Genomic DNA, 12,154 nt, shown 5'->3' with positions numbered 1-12,154 from the left:
TCAGTGGAGGTTAAGTGGTGAGATGAGAGACAGCCTGGTGGGAGACTGATAAGGACTGGCCCCAGGCATGATCCGTTCTTGACGACAGGAAACAGGGGCGCCTCTCCACCAGGGGAGACACACAGGAAGTGATCCTGGCTGACGCTCAGAGCGCTTAGTGCCGTAACATCCCTTAGATTATCTGAGATCACTTCTTCTCAATGGTGGTAATTCATAATTGCGCGGCGTGCAAAGTAAACAATTTTGTTTATTGCGTACTTTTCGGACTAGTCCAAACAGATGATTCGACAACCTCAAGCCTTTTCAACTAAATGCTTATAAATGAGTATGACATGACTTTTTGCAGGCCCTGAACTAGGTTTGCTGTCTACTGTACTGTATATGATACTGTCACGCCCTGACCTTAGAGATCCTTATTTATTCTCTATGTTTGGTTAGGTCAGGGTGTGACTCGGGTGGGAGATTCTATGTTTTCTATTTCTTTGTTGTTTTTGCCATGTGTGGTTCCCAATCAGAGGCAGCTGTCTATCGTTGTCTCTGATTGGGGATCATATATAAGTTGTGATTTTCCGTTTGGGTTTTGTGGGGAGTTATTTTCTGTTTAGCTGTTTTTGTTGCCTGACAGAACTGTGCGCTTTCGTTTTTTCTACTTTGTTATTTTGTTGCGGTGTTCAGTTTATTAAAAATCTTGAACGCTTACCACGCTGCACCTTGGTCTCATTCTTCATCCGACGAGTGCCATTACAGATACTAGTAAATGGTTCATAATTCATACACAGAGAGCATTCCTGTTTGGTATGATCATGGCTCTTTATGTGTCCTCCCATCCCCCTTACCTGGTCCTGAGGGGGTTGATCCCTGTGTAGTAGTTGTGCATGTTGTGGTAGAACACACCCACAATGGTGGTTTGGGCTAAGAGGGAGAGAGGGAGGGGAGAGAGAGAGGGAGATGATGGGGGGGGGGGGTGTTAAGTAGGGGGAGGGAAGGAGAGGAGAGAGGGGTCAAAGGTGAAACACAGACCCACAGCAGGGCTGAGAATGTGATGAGGCGCTGCTAAAATGCTCACAGGGAGTGGAACTTAATTAACACGGCCTCGCTGCCTCAGGTTGGCATTCCCTGACTAATGGGAGAGCTGTATGCTCACACACGGGTGAGACGGAGGGTTACCACGGACCACATGTGTGTTGGGAAATGATGCAAGTCACAGTGCCATAACTGAAACAGTACAGCCCTACCACCCAGTCCCACCTACTGTACAACATGGTAAACAATGACAACTAGAGAGGGATGTGAAGTACTTGAGGGTGAAAAAAAACCCTTTTCATTCAATCAAATCTACCTCACTGAGTAAGAAAAAAAAAGGTGTTGAAAATACATAGGCCCATACTTGCATTCTAAATAGTAGGCATGCGAAAATATAAAGTTGAACAGTATGTCAAATTTAGAAAATTGCGTATGCTTTAAATGCCAGGATGTTATATTCATTTCAGCTTTTCATGTAGTAGAATTCACTGCACACTTTTGAAGAAGAGAATCGTCTATTCAGACGTGTGTTTGACATCAGCTGATAATGAGACAAGGGGAGGTGCTTTACCCAAATGAACGAATGGCGGGAATTAACGCAATTGCGCATTAGATGAGGCATTCTCAGAATGGGGGAGCCTACTATGTTGATATTTTGTACTAAACAGTACGTTCTAAATAGTATGTAGTTTGATTAGAACACATATCATTTAGTAAGTAGTAGGCAAGATAGATTTCGGACACGGCCATTGTATATGAAGGTAACCATTATGTCAAGGTTTTTAATGTAATGCTCTTTGTATGTAATGAGTTTAATGCCCCTTACCAGACCCTTTGAGAGATCAGCTGGTGGCCAGTTTGCCTATAGACATAATACATCTGCAACTTTTTATTAATACTTGGGAAGTATCTCAGTCCAAGTGGATTATTATTTTTTTCTGCACTTAATTGGCTTATAAAAGCTCCTCTTGGTGCCTTTAATACAGTATACCATGTGTCAGGATGCACAATGTTACATTAACTCAATCTAGGAGCTTAGGTTGTCAGCAGTAACATTTATATTCCATTTCTGATAATGGTGCTTTAATAGATTATTTAAATTATTGTTTTAAATGTTAGTGTAGCAACACAGTGCGTTTGGGGGCCAGGTGGAGCCAAGTGGATCTGACCTGAACACAAGTCAAACAAACACAGTTTTAATACTGCCATAATTACTGCCTAACCAGCACTCACAGCGCAGATAAGAGTGAACTAAGCAAATAAACGAGTTCACTGTGAGTTGAGGGGTTTCTTTTTAATGGACAGTAAAGTGAATGACACGTTTCCTTCTCTCTGACTCTCTCTGGTGTGTCTAAAGTAGTCACTGATACATCTATTCATAAAAGTCATACAGCACTGTAGCTGTACTCCTGTACTTTAAAGCATCACGAGCAGTCCCACGATGGCTCTCTCACACACTATCTTCTTCTGTGTTCAAGATCTTTAATCCTATCATCATAAAAAACTACTGCCCAATAACAAGGGCTTCCCAGTTGGGCAACTTTCTCTTGGCAGAAACAGTGTGCAGATCTAATGAGAAGTATTTATTCAAATTCAATCCAAGGAAGCTGTGTGCTGAGGAGGAGTAAGAGTCGGACACAAAAGAAAGATGAGCCTATGCTATGTTCTAGCAGTGTAATATGCAAGACAAAATTGGAATTACTTTGAGAGAGTAAGTATGTAAATGTATAGTATGTTCGTAGAAAAAGAGTGAAATGGGATGTAGGGAACTCACACTGCATGGTGAATGCCTCGCCAGGCACTGAGATGTAGTTCTTTCCTTGCGTGGGGAAGCGGTAGAGTGGAAGATTGTAGTTCTGTGGGATCTTCATTAGAGAGTAATCTGTTCGGGTCAGAGGTTAGAAACAGAGAGGGACCACTGCGAGTGTTTAACTAACTCCAACACCAGGCCTGGAGGGTTCTGACTGGGAGCCAAAGGCACAGTGTTATCTAGTGGTAATGAAGATTTATGTGCAGATCAAAGATTTGACTTAGCCCCTGGGAGAGAGATGATGCAAGCTTGTCTAGAGGCAAACAAAAATATTGTGCACAAATGGGGTCTGTTGAAAGGACCATGGTTATCTAAGCTTTTGGGGAACCCAGGAAATGCAAACATGTAGTGTATTCAAGGGTTTAAAACGCTTCTAAAGTTTGTAATTTCCACTTTAAAATGTCAGACTTGATTTGCCCTAAAAAAATGGTAACCCATACACAAATGTGTAATTAATTATACTCCACAAAACAATTCACATTTCCTGTTGTTATAGGATTATTTTTCTGCTGTAGCATACTGGCTCAAATTAAGATCCTACATCTGTAGGGTCTCTAACACTCTGTTTACAGTTAGACACTACAGTGTGTCAGTACAGTACAGTCAGGACTGGAGAGAGTTGAGTCACCATGGTACTAACCTGCTACAAAGGACTTTCCTCCCAGTGAGATGAGAGAGTGAGGGCTGGGGCTGGACTCCAGGCTGGACACCATCTGGACCATCACTTTGTCCACTGTCTCAATCAGCCCACTGACCACAGGGGTGGACTCCTGCTCCGAATGGTCCAGTAACAACATTCACACTCACAGAGATACACTGACAACTTACTGTATTTTTGAAAGTTTTTGAGAGTTGGTAAATTATCATTGATATAGACCATAAAACCATGTAGTTACTGTACATGCTTTAAGAGTGTTATCAGCTGGGAGTGGGACTATATATACACAGAGGTGGGACCAAGTCACTATTATTCGAGTCACAAGCAAATCTCACATCACAAGGTCCGAGTCTCAAGTCGAGTCCCAAATAGAATGGGTTGAGTCTCGAGTCAAGTACAAGTCGTGCATTCTAAGAGCAAGACAAGTCAAGCCGAGTCACAAGTTTTTTCAAATCAATTCTCAAGTCAAGTAAAAAAACGATCTATACATGCAAACAGACATTGGGACTATAAGGTTCCATCTGACATCCATCTGACATTTTTGTCTGTGTCTGTGTGTAATGAACACAAGAGAGACAGAGAGCTGGTTTCAAGCGCAGGGCGCAGCAGGTGTTTAATGTAAAGGACCACAGGAGGAGGCAGGTAGCTGGGTCCAGGGGCAGGCAGCAGGTCATACACAGCGGGTCCAAAAGGCAACAGTACAGGCAGGGACAAGGCTAGTAATGTTGTCAGGGGGATCAGGCAATAGGTTGATAACAGGAAATCCGATAGGCTAAGGTACAGGCAAAAGGCATTGTTAGTGAGGCAGGCAAAAACTATCATACACGGGAGGCGTAAATGACGAGAAAAACAAAGCTCGGAAGAGAAGTGTGTCAAAAACAAACAATACCTCAAAAAGAAGGGGTGCAAAGAACTGAACTAAATAGTGTGTGATAATGACATATTGGTGTGTGAACAGGTGATCAGAATTCGGGTGATTGGGATGTGGAGAGTGAGCTGCATTCAGGGGATCTACTTGTTGGAGAGTGTGAGCTGGAAAGTGGGCTGGAAGATGAGCTGCATTCAGGGGATCTATGTGTCTGAGAGTGTGAGTTGGAAGCAGACGTTACACTGTGAAGTTAGTTCTATCTGCATAAACACATTTGAAGTTGGTGCTATAAGGTTCTATCTGCAATCCAATCACAAGCCTGAACAATATAGATGGACCAATCAGAACAGATGTATTTTCCATCTCCCTCTTAGTATGGTCTAGGCTAGTCTAGTCAGCAATAATGGCACTCGGGCAACAACAGAAAAACACTGTCAGAAAGCTTAAAGTAAATGATTGTTGTTCAGTAATGACAGTAATTTGTCTGATGATCTTAATTTATTTCATAATGCATTTGATGATGAGTACTGACTATCTTGGTAAAATAGTGATATTTTACAATTGATGTATTCAAATGGCTGCAGTCTTCTTTCTAATTCAGAAGTGTCAGATAGAACCTTTCAGAACATTTCAGAGCCATAAGGTACAAATGATTTACACATGTCTCAGGATTTTGATACTCTGTACCTTAGATACTTTTAAGGTGAGGACCTCAACGGGTTATGAAAGAACAATTCACTACAAAACAGTTCTGAGATCTGGTATGTGAAATCTTTGATGCTCAATATCTCAGAACTATGCATTGCGTAGATAGAACCTCATAGGCAAGGTCACGAAACCTTAGTTTATTTATTGAGGTTATCAGACAGCCCTTTACATTATTTAGTCTACAACACATTTTGATTATGTAATAATACATTTTAAAAACAATGCAAGCTCCATGAGTAAATGATACATTTCAAGCAATTTTGACATACCAAAAGACCAGTCGGCCTATGCTAGTAATTGTTGCCACCAATGTGAAGGAGCCAAAACTTTAACTTTGCTGGAGTATTGAAACACATCATCCTGAGATGTTTTGAAACATTACATGGTATGTTGTAACACCACTTAATCAAGTGTTGTGCAACACCTTGCCAGGGACTGGGAACATTACCAGAAAAGGTTGAAAATACAATTTTGGTGTTTCGAGCTCTGTTTAGTGCAGAATTAATCACCTTCTCTTTTGGTGTTGTTTCCTCTCGCTAAAGCTTCTAAACACTATTATGGTGTTTAAAATCCTGTCTAGTTCAGAATTAGATAATTTCTTATTTTAATGTTCAACATTGATTTATGTATCTGATCATTTGCCAGTTTAACCCATTTTAGCAGGCACAGTGCTCAATCCATCAGCAGTAATTAGAGGTAAACATTACAGTAAACATTGCCGGATACTGTATTTGCCTCTACCATTAAAAGTTGGAAATGTGGGAATGTGTCGTCTCATCATTGCATGTCATTTTGCCTGATGGTTTTGAAAGCTGTTCATCATGATCCATTACAACTCATGGCATAGCATGGTGCTTAATACTAACACTAATACCGGCCGATAGGTAGCCTAGTGGTTAGAGTGTTGGGTCAGTAACTGAAAGGTCGCTGGTTTGAATTCCTGAGCCGACAAGGTGAAAAATCTGTTGATGTGCCCTTGAAGGCACTTAACCCTAATTTGCTCCAGGGGTGCCGACCCTGTAAAACGACACATTTCACTGCAGCTATCCAGGTGTCTGTAACAATAGTATTTTTTACATAGAACTATACATTTTTCTTTCTTCAAACATGCATACAACATTGTGTAAAATAATCATTAAGTCAGAAATGTTTTAATTACTCACAATCCTGTCAAAACTGAGCCATGTGGCAAAATAGGAAGTGCAAGGAGATTAAAACCAGACTTCCAATGAGTTCAATAACAACATTTTCTCAATCTTTGCTTATCCTCATAAGATATATTTACATTTTGAGCAAAATATTATGTTGGATTTATTCCCCCCAAAAATGGGTCAAATTAAATGAACAAATAATTGAAATGACTTGCATTAATTTATTGGGTTTACAGTATGTTATTTTTATTTAAAAAAATTATATTTCAATTCACCACACAATATTTTTTTACAGTGTGGCTGTGTTGTTGAGTGTAAAATTCCAATGAAATTCCAATGAAATGTCGTCGTACCATCTTACTAAGATGTTCAATTCAATTCCCGCTTTCGCCTGTCCCACTTCCACTCCTTCTCTGTCTCCTCCTGTTTCTAAAAATCAATCAATATTTAGGCTATAAACCATTTGCAGTTCTCCAATTGATTGTATGAGGCACCATTTTGTGTGTGTTTGATTCTGCTTTTACATGCACTAAAACCCCACTCTCTGAAAACACTAATATTCAGATTGAATAACCACTTTGGGTGTTTCAGAATACTTCTATTCTGTTTTTAAAACTTTCTGTGTATCATAATACTGACATTGGGTTTAAATTCAAACACTCTTCAAACACTAGATCTCAGCTTAGGTGCACTACTTTTCATAGTTTCATTACACAATCACAGTGTTTTGAGTCTTTCTATTTTTACAGTGTATAGCTAGCTGTACAGCAAATCAGCAAATTGTTCGCTAGTTCAGTGGTTCTCAAACATTTTGAGCCGCGATCCCAAAAAGGAGTGGTTCAATGCTTGCGACCCCCGCACACGTGCACAATCGCTGAGCAAATGTAGCCTGTCATTACAGCCATAAACGGTGATACATTTTCCAAATGCGAGATAAAGAAAGTGTGTTTTACACCTGCATTTTGAGCTGAAAGTCATTCATGTTAGCAGTCAATATCAACTAGGGATATCATCAGACCCGCTGGAGGATGACATGCCTGAGGGAGCATTTTAAATCAATTTGGAGCCCTAATAAAACAAGGTAGATAAGTCATACAGTTGTTCAAATGTATCTGAAATGTAGCCGTACACATCAATAACCATTGTTTTATATAATAACACAAGAAAGATATGTGCTCCACTAGGAAATACTGTACAACTGTATCCGAAATGCAGCGTAGCTGCCATAGACCTACACATCATTTGTGCACAGAACAGCTCGACACGATGAGCACCACTAGGCTATCAAAGATTCTTACAGGCTTCATAGCTTAAACTTCAATCAGTACAACTGTAGGCTACATTTCTGTTTAATTTGTGACACTACGCAATGAGCTTAACCTACAGTAAGCAATATTTTCTGTGGGCGTGTTTCAGAAAAGCTAACTAAATCAAACAAAGTGCATATTTTATATTCATAGCTGATGTGAAATTTCTTACATGACAGCACCCAATTTGAATCTGCCACGAATAAGAGTAAATGCCCATTCCGAGGGCAACACACACCCACATGCTATAGGAAGAGAGCAGAGCAATAAAGTAGGCTGTGTCGTTTTCATAGTATTGACATAACTTTTACAGTAGCCTATCACACAATGACTGTAATGCAAATGAATGATAACAGAGTCAACGTTTGCCTACTTCTTTTAGTAGGCTACACACGGTATTGGTCCTATACTACTGCAACATACAAAATGTACAAAAATTTAGGCCTATCTGAAATGCAGCCATATACACAACAACTGCCATTTAGCACACAATAAATCATGTGATTTTGAAGAGAAGCCCCATGAAGACTTATAGCCCAAGATGAGCTCATTAAAAAAGCACACACTTTAACCATCGATTCAGGACCATGGACAAAAGGCTACCTACCACCAGTCAGTGAGATGAAATTATGCAATGCCAATTTCAGCATCCCTGAAGTGGACAACAAGGACAATAGCAAAAAGCTTTGGAGCACCTTAAATAAAATTTCGGGCAAAAAGGCAAACTCAGCTCCATCAGTCATTGAGCCAGATGGCTCATTCATCACAAAACCCACTGACATTGCCAATTACTTTAATACATTTTTTCATTGGCAAGATTAGCAAACGCTGACATTACACATCCAAGTATAATTATGAAAGACAAGCATTGTAATTTTGAATTCCATAAAGTGAGTGTGGAAGAGGTGAAAAAATGGTTGTCTATCAACAATGACAAGCCACCGGGGTCTGACAACTTGGATGGAAAACTACTGGGGATAACAGAGGATGATATTGCCACTCCTATTTGACATATCTTCAATTAAAGCCTACTAGAAAGTGTGTGCGCTCAGGCCTGGAGGGAAGCAAAATAAATTCCACTACCCAAGAATAGTAAAGACCCCTTTACTGTTTCAAATATCCGATCAATCACCCTGTTACCAACCCTTAGTAAACGTTTGGAAAAAATAGTGTTTGACCTGAAACAATGGTATTTTACTGTAAACAAATTGACAACAGACTTTATGCACGCTTATAGGGAAGGACATTCAACAAGCACATCAACTTAAACAAATGACTGATGACTGGATGAGAGAAAATGATGATAAAAAGATTATGGGAGATGTTTTGTTAGACTTCAGTGCGTCTTTTGACATTATCGATCATAGTTCTGATGGAAAAACATATGTGTTATGGCTTTACACCCCCTGCTATATTGTGGATAAAGAGTTACCAGTCTAATAGAACACAGAGGGTGTTCTTTAATGGAAGCCTCGCCAAAATAATCCAGGTTGAATCAGGAATTCCCCAGGGCAGCTGTGTAGGCCCCTTACATTTTTCAATATTTACTAATGACATGCCACTGGCTTTGAGTATAGCCAGAGTGTCTATGTTAGCGGATGACTCAACACTATACACGTCAGCTACTACAGCGAGTGAAATCACTGTAACACTTAACCTTTCTAGGAGATGCGTTCCGCTAGCGGAACCCCTGACAACATTCCGCCGTAAAGGCAGCGCGGGAAATTCAAAAGTATTTTTTTGAAATATTTAACTTTCACACATTAACAAGTCCAATACAGCAAATGAAAGATAAACATCTTGTTAAATCTACCCATTGTGTCCGATTTAAAAAAAAAATTACAGCGAAAACACAACATATGATTACGTTAGATCACCGCCAAGTCCAAAAAACACACAGCCATTTTCCCAGCCAAAGATAGGAGTCACAAAAAGCAGAAATAGAGATAAAATGAATCACTAAACTTTGATGATCTTCATCGGATGACACACATAGGACATCATGTTACACAATACATGTATGTTTTGTTCGATAATGTGCATATTTATATCCAAAATTCTCAGTTTACATTGGCGCCATGTTCAGAAATGCCTCCAAAATATCCGGAGAAATTGCAGAGCCATATCAAATAACAGAAATACTCATCATAAACTTTGATGAAAGATACATGTTTTACATAGAATTAAAGATACACTTATTCTTAATGCAACCTAGTCTTCCGACTAGCTTGGAAAGACAGTACCGTGCAGTATCGAAGAGCCCTCACTGCTGCTCAATCATCCTATTTTTCCAACATAATTGAGGAAAATAAGAACAATCCAAAATGTATTTTTGATACTGTCGCAAAGCTAACTAAAAAAGCAGCATTCCCCAAGTGAGGATGGCTTTCACTTCAGCAGTAATAAATTCATGAACTTCTTTGAGGAAAAGATCATGATCATTAGAAAGCAAATTACGGACTCCTCTTTAAATCTGTGTATTTCTCCAAAGCTCAGCTGTCCTGAGTCTGTACAACTCTGCCAGGACCTAGGATCAAGAGAGACACTCAAGTGTTTTAGTACTATATCTCTTGACACAATGATGAAAATAATCATGGCCTCTAAACCTTCAAGCTGCATACTGGACTCTATTCCAACTAAACTACTGAAAGAGCTGCTTCCTGTGCTTGGCCCTCCTATGTTGAACATAATAAACGTCTCTCCATCCACCGGATGTGTACCAAACTGACTAAAAGTGGCAGTAATAAAGCTTCTCTTGAAAAAGCCAAATCTTGACCCAGAAAATATAAAAAACTATCGGCCTATATTGAATCTCCCATTCTTCTAAAAAAAAAATAGAAAAAGCTGTTGCGCTGCAACTCACTGCCTTCCTGAAGACAAACAATGTATACTTCAGTCTGGTTTCAGTCTGGTTTTGCTTCAGTCTGGTTTTAGCACTGAGACTGCACTTGTGAAGGTTGTAAATTACCTTTTAATGGCGTCAGACCGAGGCTCTGCATCTGTCCTCGTGCCCCTAGACCTTAGTGCTGCTTTTGATACCATCGATCACCACATTCTTTTGGAGAGATTGGAAACCCAAATTGGTCTACACGGACAAGTTCTGGCCTGGTTTAGATCTTATCTGTCGGAAAGATATCAGTTTTTGGTTTAGATCTTATCTGTCGGAAAGATATCAGTTTGTCTCTGTGAATTGTTTGTCCTCTTACAAATCAACTGTACATTTCGGTGTTCCTCAAGGTTCCGTTTTAGGACCACTATTGTTTTCACTTTATATTTTACCTCTTGGGGATGTCATTCGAAAACATAATGTTAACTTTCACTGCTATGCGGATGACACACAGCTGTACATTTCAATGAAACATGGTGAAGCCCCAAAATTGCCCTCGCTAGAAGCCTGTGTTTCAGACATAAGGAAGTGGATGGCTGAAAACTTTCTACTTTTAAACTCGGACAAAACAGAGATGCTTGTTCTAGGTCCCAAGAAACAAAGAGAGCTTCTGTTGAATCTGACAATTAATCTTGATGGTTGTAAAGTCGTCTCAAATAAAACTGTGAAGGACCTCGGCGTTACTCTGGACCCTGATCTCTCTTATGACGAACATATCAAGACTGTTTCAAGGACAGCTTTTTTCCATCTACGTAACATTGCAGAAATCAGAAACTTTCTGTCCAAAAATGACGCAGAAAAATTAATCCATGCTTTTGTTACTTCTAGGTTAGACTACTGCAATGCTCTACTTTCCGGCTACCCGGATAAAGCACTAAATAAACGTCAGTTAGTGCTAAATACGGCTGCTAGAATCCTGACTAGAACCAAAAAAACAGCTGGAGGTAGGGCTTTCTCCTATAGAGCTCCGTTTTTATGGAATGGTCTGCCTACCCATGTGAGAGACGCAGACTCGGTGTCAACCTTAAAGTCTTTACTGAAGACTCATCTCTTCAGTGGGTCATATGATTGAGTGTTGTCTGGCCCAGGAGTGTGAAGGTGAACGGAAAGGCCCTGGAGCAACGAACCACCCTTGCTGTCTCTGCCTGGCCGGTTCCCCTCTCTCCACTGGGATTCTCTGCCTCTAACCCTATTACAGGGGCTGAGTCACTGGCTTACTGGTGCTCTTTCATGCCGTCCCTAGGAGGGATGCGTCACTTGAGTGGGTTGAGTCACTGACGTGATCTTCCTGTCTGGGTTGGCGCCCCCCCCCCCTTGGGTTGTGCCGTGGCGGAGATCTTTGTGGGCTATACTCGGCCTTGTCTCAGGATGGTAAGTTGGTGGTTGAAGATATCCCTCTAGTGGTGTGGGGGCTGTGCTTTGGCAAAGTGGGAGGGGTTATATCCTTCCTGTTTGGCCCTGTCCGGGGGTATCATCGGATGGGGCCACAGTGTCTCCTGACCCCTCCTGTCTCAGCCTCCAGTATTTATGCTGCAGTAGTTTATGTGTCGGGGGGCTAGGGTCAGTTTGTTATATCTGGAGTACTTCTGTCTTATCCGGTGTCCTGTGTGAATTTAAGTATGCTCTCTCTAATTCTCTTTCTCTCTTTCTTTCGCTCTCTCGGAGGACCTGAGCCCTAGGACCATGCCTCAGGACTACCTGGCATGACTCCTCCTTGCTGTCCCCAGTCCACCTGGCCGTGC

The 12,154-nt window shown here is 40.7% G+C and overlaps 1 protein-coding gene across 2 annotated transcripts in view; it reads right to left on the bottom strand.

Annotated features, from left to right (window-relative positions):
- LOC129853332 (adhesion G-protein coupled receptor D1-like) overlaps positions 1–12,154 on the bottom strand; it is a 74,067-nt gene that overhangs the window by 45,643 nt on the left and 16,270 nt on the right. For both annotated transcript variants that reach the window (XM_055919256.1, XM_055919257.1), the window contains 3 exons: positions 3,474–3,603; positions 2,798–2,905; positions 837–912 (listed from right to left, as the gene is read on the bottom strand). In XM_055919256.1, the coding sequence (XP_055775231.1) occupies positions 837–912; positions 2,798–2,905; positions 3,474–3,603 (314 nt within the window). The remainder of the gene's footprint in view (positions 1–836; positions 913–2,797; positions 2,906–3,473; positions 3,604–12,154) is intronic.

The sequence above is a fragment of the Salvelinus fontinalis genome, chromosome 4 (genome assembly GCF_029448725.1).
Source record: "Salvelinus fontinalis isolate EN_2023a chromosome 4, ASM2944872v1, whole genome shotgun sequence".
Lineage (NCBI taxonomy): Eukaryota > Metazoa > Chordata > Actinopteri > Salmoniformes > Salmonidae > Salvelinus > Salvelinus fontinalis.
The sequence above is the reverse complement of the archived record's forward strand: the minus strand, read 5'-3'. Positions and strand labels throughout refer to the sequence as shown.